The sequence below is a fragment of the Poecilia mexicana genome, unplaced genomic scaffold (genome assembly GCF_051168715.1).
Source record: "Poecilia mexicana isolate PSO_F unplaced genomic scaffold, ASM5116871v1 scaffold_9, whole genome shotgun sequence".
NCBI classification, from domain to species: Eukaryota; Metazoa; Chordata; class Actinopteri; order Cyprinodontiformes; family Poeciliidae; genus Poecilia; species Poecilia mexicana.
The window spans coordinates 25,624,862-25,642,661 of NW_028263378.1; the positions used below are offsets into that span (position 1 = coordinate 25,624,862).

At 41.6% G+C, this 17,800-nt stretch overlaps 1 protein-coding gene across 1 annotated transcript; it reads left to right on the forward strand.

The window, feature by feature from the left end:
• The first annotated feature begins 1,520 nt into the window (after positions 1-1,520).
• On the forward strand, positions 1,521-14,574 carry cabp1a (calcium binding protein 1a). The gene is made up of 8 exons (XM_088008461.1): positions 1,521-3,864; positions 9,412-9,588; positions 11,543-11,573; positions 11,665-11,808; positions 13,088-13,197; positions 13,310-13,384; positions 13,484-13,556; positions 14,513-14,574. Exons 1-8 carry the CDS (start codon positions 3,127-3,129, stop codon positions 14,572-14,574), a joined length of 1,410 nt encoding a protein of 469 aa, XP_087864587.1. The 5' UTR covers positions 1,521-3,126.
• The last annotated feature ends 3,226 nt before the right edge of the window (positions 14,575-17,800 follow it).

Sequence of the window (17,800 nt, forward strand, 5' to 3'; positions counted from 1 at the left end):
TACAATTCCTGTTAGATTTGCATTCAGATTTTCAGGATTTGAGCACTTTAGAATGTTTACATTTCTCCGAATGACTGGATTTCTGACACATTGTCAGTGATTGTATTACCCTCACAACTGGCAAAAAGTCACAATTACGCATTGTTTTTTGTTAACCTATACTTTAAAAAAAAAAAGTCCTGTTTAAAAAGCACATCGAGCCACATTTAAGCAGCACAGGACTGTTACATAAGCAGGAAGGGATGACTTTTAATTTTTAATGAAGGGCTGGGTACATTAAAGCAGGGAATCTTTGGCTTTTATTTATTTATTTTTTTACACACACATCCAGACAAAAGAGGCACTGCAATCTTTTTTTCTCTCTTTTTACATCAGGAGTAGGATTTGATAACTGAGGTCCAATGTCGGCGATGATTTGAATGTTTACAGTTGCGGACGCTGTCTCCGTCCCCCAGGCCCGCCGGTGTGGTGGGTAATTGTACTCCCCTTTGAAAATCAGTCCTGTTTTCACTGGACACGGTTGGATAAGCACATTTCAAGTTGCAAATCGGCCTGCGCAGCGAAACCAGACAGGTGGAGGATTCTATTTATTTATTTGGTAACATTTACTAAGCTCTTCTTAATTTGGTCTTATTTGATAAACCAGGTTTGTATTTCTGTAAATACGTTTGAAGTGGAAAGAAACCCAAAACCCGGAATGCCCCGACATGTGCTGAAATGACTTTCCCCCCGATGCTTTAACTATTGTGTTGTCTTGATTTTATAGCTAAAGTGATTGCTAAAGTCATCCTCCGACTGAAAAAGCCTACCGTGAAAAACAAAACAAAAAAAAAAAAAAAAAACCGTTTTCGATAGATTTGATCGGTACGTTCTGTGAAATGTTTATGAAGTACTCTCTCTCTGTTGTTCTGTGATGTTTTCTTTAGATCACTGTAATTTTTGCAGCTCGGTATAAAAGCAGTCACCAAGCCGTACTCACTCGACAAGCCTCCATGAATAAATGTGCGCAGGTAGTGAAGGTGAATCCCCTCGGCTTTACTCGTCCGCTGCAACTCAAGCGACCCGTGTTCAGTTCTGATGTTTACAAAGCCGCGGCCATTTACACGCCATCTAACGACACCAGACAACACTGACTACTACGTTGAGCTGTGCATAATTGGGTTTGAAAATCGACAGTCCTGCGAAAACCGGTGAAGGAGGGAGGGGAAAAAAACTCCCCCAAAGCGCTGGCTTTGTGCACGCTGTCTGATGGGGCGCCCATTTTGTTTACATTTGGATTAAGGATTTTGTCCTTTAACACTTTCTTGTGTGGATTTTGAACAGTATTTCTGTACATTTAATAAATGGTGGAGTATCTTATATAACCAGCTTGTGTCGGGGGGTCTTCACTTTCGCACAAACGTCGCAGATCTGAATCTAATCCTTTTTTTTAAGTTTATAGTTTCGGTTACGTCTTTCAGTTCACTGAATAGAGCTGTTTGGGGAATTGGGCCACCTGGGACAATCCCTTCTGTAGCACCAACAAAAGCGCCGTTGTAAATGTGTAATCAATACTTGAGAAGGTTTTCTGGGGAGGACTGCATCCCCCTGAAAAGCTCCCATCAACAGAGTACAAAGGGGACAATGTATACATTTATAAAGTCTGGCCTGGATAGATAGATTGATAGATAGATTGATTCTGTTGAAATGTCAGATTTTTATGTTAAAAAAGAGACTGTGAAAAATGTCAAAATGATAGAGGTGAACCAATACCTTGTTGGAAAGTCCTTCAGTTCTTTCATTGATACTCTCCTTTTATCAAAGTCAAATTTCAAACTTTGACTTTGTAATTTAACACCTTGAAACTGGATCTCTGTCTCTTTAAGAAAGTCCTGTTCTTTTCAACACTCTGCCTCCAGGAAGTCATCACATCACTCCTCTATTAACTCTTTGACAACATTTTTACCAGCGTTGCCCTGAGACGTAGCTCCTATGATGAGCTCAGCTAATGCGCAGTTCCCCCAGGTGTTTGCTAATTGCTGCTAGCTAGTCTGAAGGGGCAGACAGAGGGAGGGCTGCTCTGTGGGGTGGAAGCTCTGGAGATTGGAAGGTGGGCCAGGCGTTTTGCTCAGCTGAATGGTTGCTATGGGAGATTAAAGGATTTCTCAAACATGCATGAAAGAATCGGTATGTTCTTCATGAGGGAATAACATTATAACATGACGTAAAGCTAAAAAAAGTCATCAAGTAAAAACAACTAATATGGCGTGCATTTTTGTATTTGCCCCATTTCTTATTCCTTCTAAAAGAAATTGCAGTGAAATAAATAATCTTCAGAAGTCACTTAAGCAGTGAACAACCCATATCTTTATGTTTTATTTTGCATAAATGCATCGGTTCTGTGAAGTTCTCTTAGGAAAGAAAGAAAAAAAGAAGGCATTTTGGTAAGATGATTGTAACTTTGACTAAAAATGATTTCAAAAAATAATTGTTTAATCAGGTCCCCCCCCCGCCCCCCGTTTTTTTCCTGTTGTATTTACATTGAATTTCTACCAAAAAATGACACTAAAAGTAACAGTAATATGTTTTTAAATACGTTTGTTGGAAATTATATATGTCAGAGTCTTTTCTTAACAGCATAGTAACCATTTCCTCCCACTTAACAATTACGCCCTCCTTTGTATTTGAATATTACACAAAATCCCGACAAAATATAACACGTAGTGAAAATTTAGCACGAGACACTTTCTGAATACAGTTTTTTATTTTTGCTACTTGTTCTGGCCTCTTTGTTCAATAAAAATCAGAAAAATTCCATCTAGTTTTTTTTACTTGAAACTTTACATATCGGCTGAGCGTCTACACCTCCGTCCTTCGCCACGTCAGAGCCACGGAGAACCTTAATGAACAGGTGACGCGCTCTGCGGCGACGCAGCCGCTGTTCCGCCTCTGTTCGCAGCCTGCGCGCGCTCCGGGGCTGGACTACCGCACCGCGCGAGCAGGTGGGGAGATGTAGCCCAAGCTTAAAGCGGACAGCCTTCACTGACACACACACTTAAAAAAAAAAAAATCATGATCATAGCATGGAGAGAAGACGATGAGGTGGATGGAAGATCCACGGAGGTGGAATAGATCGGATCCGCCGCGATGAGCGCCTCCTTCCCGAAATCTGATTCCACAACCTCGTTACTGAAATCATCGAGGAGATCGACACACCTCCCTGATCAGACATCAGAGATCCGGAGAGGTCAGCATCACCATCAGCATCAGCACCAGCACCGTCACCGTCCCGCCGAGCTCCAGGGCAGCAGCGGCAAAACTGACGAATCCTTCTGGTCGGCCGAGGGCGACGTCAGCGCTCGGAGACCCCTGTGTCATCCCTCTCTTGTCGGCAGCCAGGACGGGGGTACCGCCGCGGCCACTCGGGGCAAGTGCAAGCCCCACCTCCCGCACAGCCAAGTTCCCGTTCAGCCGGGGCCAAACTGCGAGTCGGACCGCGGGTTGACCGAGCGGAGCCGGACTAACCCCAAACCCTCCCACCGCCACCATCACCACCACCACCACCACCGCAGGAAGCACCACCGGGAAGACCATCCAGATGACGCGGAGCATCCCCATCCCTGTCACCCGCACGCCCACAGGGTGCCCTCGCTTTCGGACAGCACCGACGACAGGGCCCCGTTGTGTGAACCGAGGGACCGGAAGAGGGGCAGCTTGGCCAGCGGCGGAGGCGGAGGCGGCGGTCAGGTCAGCAGTCCGTCCCCGTCTTCCTGCTCCCCTGTCCCGCCGTCCAGCAGGTCGTCCCGCCGCTCCCGGAGGTCCAGCACCGTTTCCTCTGCATCTGACATCAATTTAAGGAGCGTCCTCAATTCACTGTTCGGGCAGGTATGGTATTTATTATTATTATTATTATTATTATTATTATTATTATTATTATTATTATTATTATTATTATTATTATTATTATTATTATTATTATGTTTGGTTTTGATCGTTTGGCTTCGATTCATTAGACATTCATGTTGTGTGTGAATCTGTGTGTTTTTGGAAAATTCCCTGACAAGTTGTGACAGTGACGATGCCCCCAAGATCCACGCTTAGTTTCAGAGAAGGGACTGTTTGGGGTTTGCAGCATCTGTCCTCATATCCTCTGCAAACAACCACCCCCATTTTCTCTGAGACGATTCTGTTTGGGTTCATATTCTCTGGCCTCCTCCATCACCTCCTATGTGTTCTGTGTCATTACTGGGCAGACTGAAGAGAGAGAGAGAGAGAGAGAGAGAGAGCTCCTTTTTTTGTAGCATTCATTTCTTATGTAATTTGGAAAATACAGTTCTACCTCCTACAGATTTCCTCAATCAAGCAGCTCTTTCTGATTGAAGTAGGACAAAAATACGTTCCAGGACCACAGAGGTGGAAAGTCTCTGATGTGCTAATGTCTCTCTGGTGAAAATTGCTTGTGTGGACTCGTGTTCCTACACACCATTCAGTCAGGGACGCTGGCTGCGGTGATTGTTTTGTGTTTGAAGATAATCACTGATGTTCCCGCTGGTGATGGAGCGTCTATTTTCAGCTCTGAGATGTATTTATACAAAGAAGAAGAAGAAGAAGTGTGGCTTCGTATGCCCGCTCTCTTATCTGTGCTGTCATTCTGCATAAATTGAGGCTGCTTTGAAAGCAACCATCTTTCCAGTTCCACCAAAAAAAAAAAAAAAGCATCAGAGGGCTCCAGCTTAAGCTTTAAACCACTGATAATATGTTGTTTACTGGACGCATTCCGCAGATGTCAGGGTTTATTTGCCTCCATGTTTGGTAATTAGATGTTATCCAAAGGGATTTCTGTATAATGCTTTGGAAAAGTGAACTTTTTCACATTTTTCTTTATGCTGCAACCACAAACCTCAATGTATTTTCTTGGTATTTGATATGATAGGTCAACAACAAGCAGTGCACATTACTGAAATTCTAGAAAACAGAAATAAATCCTATGAATACAAATCTGAAAAAGTGTGGCACATTAATATTCAACCCCGTGAGTCAGCAGCTACGACTAATTTTTTTAGGGAATGTTTTCTACCAGTTTTGCACATTTAGAGGCTCCGATTGTTTCTTTGCAAAATAGATTCAGGTTCATTCTCATTTGCATTTAGGTCCAGACTTTGATTGGGCCACATAACAGCTCCCAACAATTTCTGTTTTTCTGGTTCTCCAGTATTGCCCTGTACTCGCTCCATCTGTCTTTCGATCAGCTCCGACCAGCTTCCCTGTCCCTGTTAAGGATTCCCACAGCATGATGCAGCCACCACCAGTGGGACGTTTTTCCTAGCTGCACAGCATTGTCCATGTTGGAGTAAAACATCATTTTTGACCAGGTCACATTATCCCACGTTTGCTTACAAGGCTTGTGGCTCGGTTTACTTCTTACAGATTTGTGGAGCTCATGACTGAACTCCACAAAAAGGACTGAACTGTCTTTTCAAAAGATGTGGATCTCTGCAAATTGTGTTTTTTGTTTGTTTGTTTGTTTTCTCGACATTTGTGGAATATCAACAAAGTTTTGCGCATGTTTGTAATGGAAAGGAAGCTGGAGTTATCTCGCCTAACCCTACTTCAAATTTGCTCACAACTGCCTCCCTGTGCTGTCTGCTGTGTCATTTGGTCTTCATCATGCTGCTTTTTCACTAATGTTCACTAACAAACCCTTAGAGGGCTTCGCACACCAGCTGCATTTATAATATGAATACATTACACGCAGATAGACCCGGTTTTTTGATAGGCTAACTACTGAAGGTAGCACTAGATTTTACTTGGGCTACCAGAGTAAAAGGGGGCTGAATGCAGACGGATGCCACACTTTTAAGGTGTTTTTACGAAGATTTTGAAAATCTTCTTGCATCATTTCCTTTCAACTTCACAATTAAAAACTACTTAGAGCCACATTAAATCCCAATAACCCGAGGCCCTGTATATTTGGCGAAATGAAAAGCTCTCAGTCATAAAGACAAACTTGTTGCTCATCCCTCCAGGGAAGCCATCTGATGCTGATAGTATGAAAATCCATTTGCGCAGCTTCCCCCATGAGTCAGCCTGAGAGCATTCTGTGGAAAACACTGGCGTGACCCCGACGGCGGTCTTAGCTGAGGAACCTACAGTTGGTCGGTGAGGAGTCTGCAGCGACGCACGGCTTCACACTCCGCAGTTCGAACAAGACGAGTCTGTTTGACAGGCCTGCGCAGAAACGCGTAAACAGATGCTCGTTATTGTTTGCAACACGCGTTAAAAAAAAAAAAACAGAACGTCACGCTCACACCGTAAATACACACAGGATTTGGGGGGCCGGTTTAGACACAAATGTCACGGCGATAAACAACGGCAGCCATATTTCTCCCACTCTGTTTGTTTGTCCTGCTGCCTGTGGCGTCTGGACTGGAGGTCAGCGTGACCTTGTCACCTGCAGAGGGCAGAGGATGGCCTGCATCGAAGCAGCTGGGTTGGGGGGGACGGTGGAGCCAGGAAAAGCAAAAAGGCGTGTACAGAAATTCTAAACACGGTTGATCTTTGGGTGTAATTTAGAGGTTGGAAGTGATTAATTGTGTCCCCCACCCTGAGTGCAGGTGAGGAGGAACGACAGGAAGCTGGATATAGGTCGCAACAGAATGTTCTCTTGAACTTGCCTTGTCTGGATTTTCACAGTTAAACTGTAAACACTTTGCACTTTGCAGCGATCATCAGGCATCAGGTGCACATCTGTTAATCTTATGCAGCAATTTTCTTCTTCTTCTTCTTCTTCCTCTTGTTTATTCTCGTGCTTTCAGAGCCCATATGCCTGTGCCGACGTGCCGGCACTGTTTACAGAATAATCAACAGTTTGGATGTTGTGACAGCTGAATGAAATGTCTTTCTGAGGTCCCTTTTCCTTTAATAGGCATTATTATCTTTCCTTCCACAGCCCTCCCTCGTATTATTCCCCCTACCCACCCCGCCTCCACTTCACTTTCCCTCTCCCCCTGATGTTGTCGCTGTCACTGCTCCGGACGGTAAAGTACAGCGTAGTTTGGTGTTTTTTGCCTCTCGCGCCGCATAGGGACAGGCTAGCACCCCGCCTGGCTTCATGGGTCTTGCTGAAAGCAGAGTTTGCATTCCTCTCAAAATCCGACCTGCAAACCTGAAGCAGAGAAAGTCCTCATGGTCATACTTAATGCCTCTTTTCTCTGTTGGAATGGGAAACTGCTTAGTCTGGCCTCTCAGAGCGGTAAGGCTTGTGGTTGTCCTCGCTGTCATCCGTGTTTCTCGGACTGTTTGATGGGTTTTGTGGCACATTAGAAATAGGCAGCAAGTAAACTGCTCAGATTGCTATAATTTAGCATCTGTTGAATAATTTAAGGTTCGGATTCAGTATTTCCTAATGAAGCTCTAATGATGCCCTATAGCTGCATGTCCTTATGCAATATATTTTGTGACGCTGTTTGGTTCGCCTTTTCTCCCCCTCTGAGTATGTTTACTGTTCCTGCGACAGTGTATAGGTGTAAGGTGCCAGTCCGTATAAGTGTCAAGTAAACTGTTATGAATAATGAGTGGAAAGTTGGCAACATGTTTGTTTTATGGATGTATTTAGGGTAGTTTTCTGCTATGTCTTCATATATTTGACAATGTTTCGCTTGTATTGACACGCAGTAAAGCTCAACTGTTACTCTAATGTCTGAAACACAAGTAAATAGGCTGCACTGCATTTTCATATGACGGAGTAACAACAGCCCAGAGTTACTTCCTTACGGCGCCTTTACAAAAGTGTTCGCACCCCACTCAATATTTTCACCCTTTGCCACGTTGCAAACGTCTGTTTTACTGGGAAAATTACCAGCAGTAATTTGTCGGTAGTTTTGAAAAGTTTTTGAAAATCTGTCAAGTGTGGCATGCATTTGTCTTCAGCCCCATAATCAAACAAAAAGTCTCATTGTCAGGTTCTAATACTCCGTCGTACAACTCACTGGAGGGATGATTGAAATAAAAGCCACAGAGAAAGAAGAAAAACAGAATTTAAAATTAAGCATTTAATCAGGCATGAAAAAATTGGAGAGACGCTTAATGTTGCTAAATCTTCCTTAGAAAATATCTCTTGAGCTGTGGATCTCTACAGCTCTCCGGCGTTACCACTGACTGTTTGTCTTACTAATCCCATCCTCGCCTGGCCTGTCAGCTAAGATGGACAGCCATGCTCTGGTACACATTTGTGCCATCCGACCGTTTCCAGGTGTCGTATGGAAGGGCTCTGTGAGATCTCCAAAGTTTGAGATATCGTTTTATACCCTTAGAATTTTCCACAACTTCATTTATGCTCTGTCTGCTGTCTTCCTTGGTCTTCATGATGCCGTTTGTTTCCTAATGTTCACTGACACACTCCTGACACTTTCTCAAAGCAGCTGGGTTTTTACTCGGATGAAGTTTATTTGCTGTGTAGGCAAACTCTTAAAACTGTTGATTGCACTTGATTTTATTAGGGGCATCAAAGTAAAGAGGGCTTTATTGCAACTGCATGCCACACTTTCTGAAATTATATATGAATACGGTCACAAAATGAAAATGGAGTCATCTTGATATTTATATAATGCCCAAGTCGAAATGCATCACATACTTTTTTTTAACGTTTTTTTAAATTACTATTATTGTTTAAAATAAGTTCTTTGTTGCTCTAACATAAAATGCTAAAGTAAAATGTTATGTAAAATTGACTTTTTTGAGCTCTACATCATGTTGTAATGTCAATTCCTAATCAAAAACACACCTGGAGTGTTGCCTTGATTTTCTTATGCATGTTTGAGAAATCCTGTAATCTCTCCCATGGCAACCATTCAGCTGTGCAAAACGCCTGTTTGGATCTAGCTCCGCCTTTCAGGCACAGTTCCTCCTCAGAACTGCAGTTTCTGATCTTCCTAGCTTCCCCCTCTCAAAACACTCCTCTCCTTATGTTTCCCCACTCTGCTCCTTCAGATTAGCCAGGATCAATTAGCAAACACCTGGTGGAACTGCACATCAGCTGAGCTCGTTATAGGAGCTACTTCTCAGTGCAACACTGGTAAAAACATTGTTAAAAGGTTAATCAATGGTGATGTGATGACTTCCTGAAGACAGAGTTTCAGAAAGGGTGGGAGTTTTTAAAGAGAGAAGCCCAATTTCAAGGTGCTAAATCAGAAAGTAAAATTTTTTTTAAATCATATTTAATATATACAGCATTTTTAAAACAACTGAAGGTAACATAGTTCCTTGACTATGCTATAAAATGACACTATGTGCCTGAATACCATGTAATACTGCCTCTTTAATAAAATACATTGTGAAAAATGTTCAAGAGATGTGGACCGTAGAGATCTTAACAGCTCTTCCTGACTCCTCGCTTAATTCTACTCTCCCTTGTCTCTGCACACTTGTGGAAAGATGCTCCAGGACGCTGAGAGGAGACTCAGGCTTGTGCTGTGTTGTGAGGAATCAGGGTATCTCGGGCCGTATCAGGACTCCATTGTTTCCATGACACAAAACTGCGTTCTCGTGAGCAACATACTGGGACAAACCTGTGTCTTCCTGGGTAAAGGCATGGCAAAGTGCAGGCAGGCTGTACGTAAGTCTTTCAAAACACGCTTGCATCTGCCGTCGTCACATTGGTGAAACTTGCATTTCTCTAAAAAGAAAGATGTTACAGTAGCACACAAGTATTATTGTAAGCGATACCATAGAGTTATGGATGAAAAAGTTAATTCAGCTTTTCCCCAACAAGACTTGTTGCTTTTACTAGACTTTGGCCAAAGCAGCTGCTGACTTGACTGCTAGCCTTAAACACAAGAATCCGTTACAAGATAGACTTTCTGGCTGAAAGGTGCTCTGGTTCTGCGGCTGAAAAGCAAGCTCACAGCATCACCCCTCCAACACCGTGCTTCACTTTGTCACCTCCTGCAGACCCAAAGTTTGCTCACTCCCTGATGGTTTTTCTGTATTTGTTTGCACCCCTGATGAAGATGTGCAAAAACCCTTACATAAATAAATGTGTCTTTAGCATGAAGACACACTGTGAAAAGTAAACAAAAAAATTGAGTGGTAAAAATAATCTTAGCTTAAATATTTCTCCACCATGGAGCATTGTAGTTGAGAATTTGTGATGCTGTCTGGCTGTTTCTCCTCCAAACGTCCTTTGCCATAGATAACAGTGGGAATGAGGTGCTTTTCTACGCATCCATTTCTATGCCAAACCAGGGTTTCTGCAGGTTTCACCAACACAAATGTAAGACGTTTAAATAACCATTATGAATGGAGTATCACTAATAAATCAATTGTATGAATTGGCAACCAGAAGTGAGTCAATGGCTAAGATCAACATCGTACATCCAGCTAGCGATAAATTTGTACTTACCCACAATGGACGTAAAAAAAAATCTAGCTAGCTTTTTTTTTTGACCTCACTTCCAAACCATTGGTTATGGCTATGAAGACCTGGTGACCCCAAAATATCACTCTTTGCTTCGGAAGTGAGATTTTGAGATTATTTCAACAGGCAGAGAAAGAAGAGGGAAGGAAATGACAGCTGTCAGCGCAATTCTCCTTATGTGAGGAACTCCATGGACTGCCACGAAAATGAATTTCTTAAAAACTTATGACACATCTTTAGCAGGGTTGCTGTCAAATTTAGCCCATTTGAGGCAAATCTTATCAAATTTACGTTAGCTGTTCACTTTAACGCCAAATTTGTGGTAATGATCAGCTCATTTATCCCCTTCTGTTGTCGAAGGGGTTGCTGGTTATGATACCTGAGTAGTTTCCAGTTTCTGTATCGTGATGGAGGTTTGCAGACAGAAAAAAATATATTTATGTATCTAACTGTCAGCTGAGCTAGTAAAAATACTTTGTAGATGTGAAAGTCTCTTTTAGCTGAGCCTATAGGTCATTTCGCCCTGTGAAGGCTGATGAGCTGGTATTGATGGGTTGACACAGAAAGTGCTGATGGTGTTGGGTTGCCACCTTGTTTTCGGGCCCATGTGCCTGTGTTTTCTGTGTCAGAGTTTCTGGTCAGTATGTACTTGGGGCCTGACGTCAGCACTTTGTGTTGTGTTTAGACGTCTCTCCTCTCCCGCTGTTAACCCCTCAGCGCTCTGGGAAATGTCTGCTGCACTCTCTTGTCCTTTAAAGGTTGCTTTTATTGTATACAGACACTAAAAAAAAAAAAAAAAACTCACTGAAACAGTTGCATTCTTCTTTGAACTGCAGCGTTGAGGTTCCTGGTCCAGCACTCTTTCCTCTAAAGTTTTGTTATTCCTGTGAGACTCAGTTCCACTCAGCTGTTAATATTTTTTTTACCGCTTAGCTGGAGCGTCTGCAGGGACGCTGGGGAATGTTGTGGAGAAGATTCGGGAATCAGATTTTGGCATCACTTCCGTCACATTACTGTCAGACGCATGCTTGCATGGAGTGTGTTCACAAAGGAAGTTTATCTTACTGCTAAAATTATGTGTGTTGTTTTTCATTCATGTGTGATCATTTGATTTTTACCATCCAATAATGAGATGTCTCATCTCAACAGGACAGAGAGCTGCGGCCAGAAGAAATGGACGGTAAGATTTTGTTTCTCCAAAGGACAGCCATTCATGTTTGAGCCACGCTGTTAGCACATCACTATACTGTCTGCTGTTTTCGTCACAACAGAGCTGCGAGACGCTTTCAAGGAGTTTGACAAAGACAAGGACGGCTTCATTAGCTGCAAAGACCTGGGGAACTGCATGAGGACCATGGGATACATGCCGACAGAAATGGAGCTGATAGAACTGAGTCAACAGATAAACATGAACCGTAAGCCCATAACCGTCTCACTAGTGTATGCAATGTATGTACAACAGATCCCATCAGAGGTTAATGTGCAGTCATCATGAGCATAAACACCCCCGTAACTTCAACAACGTCTGGAACTGGATGCATAACTTTGAACTGATTGTAAATTTTCTTCTACAAGCAAACCTATAGGGTCAATTATCAAGCAAAATCTGAGCAAATGTCCCATGGAAAGTTTCACTTTGATCACACGATTTTTACAGCCACTATCATATTGGACCAGCTCTATTAGCAAAATGTCTAAAATGAATTAAGATTGGCTGTTCAAATGTCACAAATCCAGCTTTTACTATGGTCCATGCGTTCCCAGTATGGATGAGGCCCGAACCATTGCCAAGGCTAAAAGTTATAGCCTGCTTTTTCACTCCAAAACTATTTCTGTGTAAACAATGTCCTGTTGGAACACCTAGATGTGTCCAACTATAAATCATCTGACCCAGATTGTTAAGAAAATGGGTTAGGATGGATGTTCAATAACAACTCATGGTACCAAAGCCCAATCCTATCAGTATGGCCGTCCATGAAGAAAGATTCTCTTATCTGAAGACTTACGACCTCAAACTCAAGAGAAATATGTTGCTCCCCACGATGAAAGTGTAAATAACCTTCCAGAAGGAAAGTTTTACGGTCAGAGGAGGTAAACATTGAGCCACTTGGCCACAATGACAAGAAATATGTTTAGCAGAGTCAAAGTGAGACTTTCAAACCAACAACTGAGGATAACGATCAAAAGGCCCCCCAGCAAGTCCACCTCTAAATGACTGGAAAAAAACAAAAAACAAAATGAAGGTTTTTAGAATAGCCTCGTCAAAGTCTAGATTTAATGCAATTGTGATAAATTGGGTTGGCTGTAAATAAGGCATACGTGGTCAAACACCCTCCAACGTGCTGCATTACAAACCGTAGCCATGAGTGACACAAGAAATTTTTCAGAAGTTTTTCTTAAATTTTCATTTATTAAGGGAAATGCTTAGTAGGTGTTTATTTAGGTTATTTTTGCCGAAAATTATACAATAATTTTACACTTTGGGAACGATACAAAACCCATGAAAAATTAAACTTGCACACCTAGTTCTTCTTTTATGCTGCAAAAAAGTGTTCAACAATGGAAATAGAAAAAAAAATTAAATGCATCAATAAAAGCCCAAAATGAACTCAGCATTCATGTTTATGACTCTAAATGTGTGCCCTGAACTGTGTGTAATTGTATCTGGGGTTGTTTTTATCCGTCTTACACCAGTGGGAGGTCATGTGGACTTTGACGATTTTGTGGAACTAATGGGCCCAAAACTCCTCGCCGAAACGGCAGACATGATTGGGATAAAGGAGTTAAAAGATGCATTCAGAGAGGTAAGGTGGTCTGACATATCACTAGTTAATGCTCTTTCATAGCTTTTAGCATTCATTTAAGTTGTGTCGTTTTGATTGTTGTTAATATTACTTCTCTGCTTGTTATTCTCAGTTTGACACGAATGGGGATGGTGCTATAAGCACCACTGAGCTAAGAGATGCAATGAGGAAGTTATTGGGCCAACAAGTAGGTGATCACTAAGAAAGCCGAGCTGGTGAACTGATTTTTTTGCCCCTGTGTGTGGGGCTCTAGTTGTTCTTCCTGACCTATTTTCCTCTTTTTCAGGTAGGTCTTAAAGAGGTAGAAGATATCCTAAGGGATGTGGACTTAAACGGTGATGGACTTGTTGACTTTGAAGGTAAAATGAGTTTCTTCTCCACTTTCCACTGCCTTCAAAAGTATTCATACAGCTGGAACTTTTTCATATTTCATCACAGTACAAGTCTAAACTTCCAAACTTGTACTGGGATTTTGTAACTGTAGGTGCAAGGCTTTTGGGGTTTGTCTGTCTCAGCTTTTGACATCTTCTGAAGCAGATTGTTCTGTGCAAAGCAGCTAAACTCAGTCAGATTGGAGTTAAAGCACTTGTGAGCATCAATTTCCAATTATTGCTGTAGATTCACAGTTGGGTTGAGTTCTGGGTGGCTAGAGTCTCAAGTCATTTGCGGCCTTCAGTGGCCCTTTTCCACTAGCACCTTCTTAGTGCGGCTCGACTCGTCTCTACACAGTTGTAAGACTTTTCCACTAGTTATGGTTAAGTGGTATCAGCCCAATATTTTACTACTTACTTCACTGGGGTTCCAAGCATGAAGACTTGCACTGAAAACGTGACACCAGAAGACTGTTGGCCACTGACTGGCCAGGGAGTGGAGTCAGTGGTTCCATCACAATAGTGACTCCCTTGCAGTAATCTGACTCGCCATTTGTACAAAGTCACAGCAGTGACTGAATCTGACAGAAAGCTACAGACTGGGCAGAATGTTCAACATTGCTTCCCTCCATTGTTGCGACTGGAGCATGGGGGTAGACCTGGGGAGGCAGCTCAGGCTCCCCAGGGAGATTGTTCTGCTCTGGCCAGACCTAACCACAGTCTGTGGCTTCTGTCAGAGCCACAGAGGACTGTCTTGTTGGTGGAGCTCACCGCCTGTAGGAGGAAAGCATGATGGCTGTCAATGATCAATGACAATGAGCATCCTAAGTATGAGGACCTGTGAGAAGATTGCAGGGAGGATAGAAAGTCACCATGTACCCCTCCGAAGTGGGAGGTAAGGGCTTTGTTGAGTCTTCATCTGCTCTGTTACTTGGAATACTCAGGAACAGAGCGTCCAAAAGCCATTAAAGATCTGGCAGAAGAGGCAGAGAAGGGCAGTGGCTGAGGAGGAAGGATAGGAGTTTGGGGGTAAGTAACACTTAGGTTACCAACAAGGACGTGGCAGGGAAAGATCTGTGTCATCGCCCCGCCCCCAGGAGATGTACTGGAGTTAAAGAAGCAGAACATTAGCAACTAGTGGTTTCTAGCTGATGACCCATTTATTCCCAGAGGGGTATTCAGGAGAGCACACTTTTACAAAGGCACCGGTGGAGGTGCGTCAGGCAGCAATGCCTAGCAGGTAGATCACTAACCTGTATTGTATACGTTGTGTTTGTGTTACGTCCATATCACATTACGATACTTTTCAGACTGTGGGACAACCCAACCTCACTAACTAAAGTTGTTTGTTGTAATGGAAAACCAGTCAAACTCCGTAGAGTAGAGTTGAGCTGAGTCGAGACACACTTCTAGGTGCTTATGGAAAATGCCCATAACAGGCTTTCTTCCAGGAATTTAGCTCCATACATCTTTTCCATTAACTCTTTGTGGCTTTCCTGTTATGGCTGAAGAAAATCATCTTTACTGCATGATGTTATCACCCCCAGGTTTCACATTGCAGATGGTGTGTTCAGGGTGTTAGCGTTATGCGTTTTATGTGTGTAGGCCAAAAAGTTATATTTTGGTGTCATCTGACCAGGGCACAACGTCTCTGTTCTGTTTGTTAAACTTTAAATTAGACTTTCTTTAAAGTATGGAAACTTTTGCAAGGACTTGTATTAAAGCTATACAACAGGGCATCGCTTAATTGTTGCATTTTGTCATTATGTTCTCTCGTTCTTTTCTCTTTCAGAGTTCGTACGAATGATGTCTCGCTAAGTTCGGACATCGCTCCTGAATGTGAAGCTTCTTCACACTATAACCACGTCCAACTAAAGGACACGCCAAGATCTACTGAGCCATCGAAATCTAAACGACACTGGAATTCAAACTCCTCGAATGTTACAGAGCGAGGGTTCCCCTCCCACTTTCAATCAATAAGTGTTCTTCCTGAAAAACTTTTAAAGTTTAACTGAGGCAGAGTTTGCTGTAGCATAGCTAAAGATTGTCTAATTTATGTTTTTGCACTTTAATTGTCACTTAACAACAACTTCCTGTGTGGATAGATTGTCGGTGTCCTGTCTCAGATTCTACATGGTGTAATTAAGTGTCTTGCAAAATGTCACCTTCGATATTTTCAGCATCAGAATGAGGGACTGAATGTAGGAAAGACAGAACATTAGCACTGTTGAATGTTTATATATTTGCACATCGTCTGTTGTATTAGAAATGTACTTGAAGGTACCTTTGTGCAGCAATGGTGCTTCACCAAGAAATCAAAGTGGCAATACCCACACCTGTAATGTAACTTTGTGACCATGTGTAATTTTTCACTGTGCCAGACCTGTTCCAATGAAAAAGCATCACTGTCTGACATGCAGCAAAGAAAGAAATCTGATCTTCATGAGACTCAAATCTCTGAAATGCCTCCATATTTGTTATCCACTGATATCAGCAGAAGAACAAAGGAAAAGAAGAAGAAAAAAAACTGTAAAAGATTGGACGGCTTTTCTCAAAAGCTTAAAAAGTGCTCACCGACACTGACCAGCGTTGATCTGCAGCAATACAGCACATGTTAAGACTGTGTCCTTTTTGTGTTCATGTCTGAATTCACAAAAGCCTGTGAAGTAGAAATGGCTGTTTTTGAAAGTCTGTTTAGGTCAGCATGAGGTCACACAAATGTGAACTGTATGTACAGTGGATCCGATCACGTTGTACCTGTCACTGTCGTCATGACTCGATATGTGGTAACGTCCCAAACATCTGTGCTGTCAAACAATTTTTTATGCATGCCAAAGAGAGACATTTACTACATTTAGTATGCACAATTTTGTTTATAAAAAGAGGAAACATAATATTTGGACAAGTTAAACGTAGAAAAATAAAAGGTGTTTACATTTCATCCCTTTTTACTACTGGTATGTGTGTTTTATTATGTGGACTATGTCAAAATATTACAATGTTGGTGAGTGATGTCACTGCAGTTAGTGAGGACAAAGCTAAACTTAGCATCTATTATTCATGTGTGTCACTGATGAAGCTAGGAACCAGCCATGTATGTATTACTTGCAGCAGCGCTGCAGTTATATCATTGCATAGGTCTCCAGATGAAACCTTTTGGTTTTATAACTCCGCTGTGTTCAAGGGAGAGTTCTCATTCATTCTGAGTGAGGATAATTTATAGATGAGTAAGAAAACAAAAGATTTCCGGTATCTCATGAAGAGCTATAGAAGGACAGACTGCAAATTTTTTACGCATGACGTTATTAAGGACTATAAAAGTTTGACTCAAAGCCATTCAGGCTGGCTTTCAGTCAAGTTTTCCCTAATATTCAGTCGTTGTTTACTTAGATTTTATTTCTATTTATCTTTTACACCATTTGATTGTATTCTTCTTTAATATTTTTATATTCCACTACTATTGTTGTGATTTTAAATCTCAATCTGCTTCTACTTTTTATGACATATGTTTCATAATTTTCGTGTGTACATATGTCTTCCTCTATTTTCTCAAAACACCAGGAAGTTTCTGGGACATTTTTTCTCTTTTTTTTTTTTTTTTTTGTTCTTCATTTTACCCACTTTGTCGTGTGCTTCTAGCCTGTTCAAAACACTGAGTTACACTCATTTGTGTTAAACGTATAATAATAATTAATAATAATAATAATTCAAGGACTCGTTTCTGGTTTAAAAATATTTGCTGTTGCCACAGTAACTACTCTCATTCATGTCTTTCTGATTAAGTCTCAGAGGTACAAGAAGCACGTTGCGTTGGACTCTCCTGATTGGACACCACTTGGACCATACCATATTGGAAAACAAAGGAGGGGGGCGTGACATTAGGAGCATCACTTGTGTTATTTACCTTCAGATTTATTTTTATTTTTGCAGAATATAGAAATTGATATTTACAACTTGAATTGACAGAGAATAGTAATTAATTCAAATATAAATTTAAGTAGAAAGTGATGGCAGCACATGAACACTGTAGATATTCATCTTTAGCGAGGTTTCGGATGAGTGTAACAATGATTTCGTTATTATTATTATTATAATATATATATATATATATATATATATATATATATATATATATATATATATATATATATATATATATATATATATATATATATATTTATCTATTTATTGTTCTAACTAGTCACACTCACGCATGTCTATGATATATAAAT

Excerpts from the sequence above, each read along its gene's own strand:
- cabp1a (XM_088008461.1), top strand. The coding sequence starts at position 3,127 with ATGAGCGCCTCCTTCCCGAAATCTGATTCCACAACCTCGTTACTGAAA. Across the intron at positions 11,809-13,087 it reads TCAACAGATAAACATGAACC|TGGGAGGTCATGTGGACTTT; the intron begins GTAAGCCCATAA and ends GTCTTACACCAG. Across the intron at positions 13,385-13,483 it reads GGAAGTTATTGGGCCAACAA|GTAGGTCTTAAAGAGGTAGA; the intron begins GTAGGTGATCAC and ends CCTCTTTTTCAG.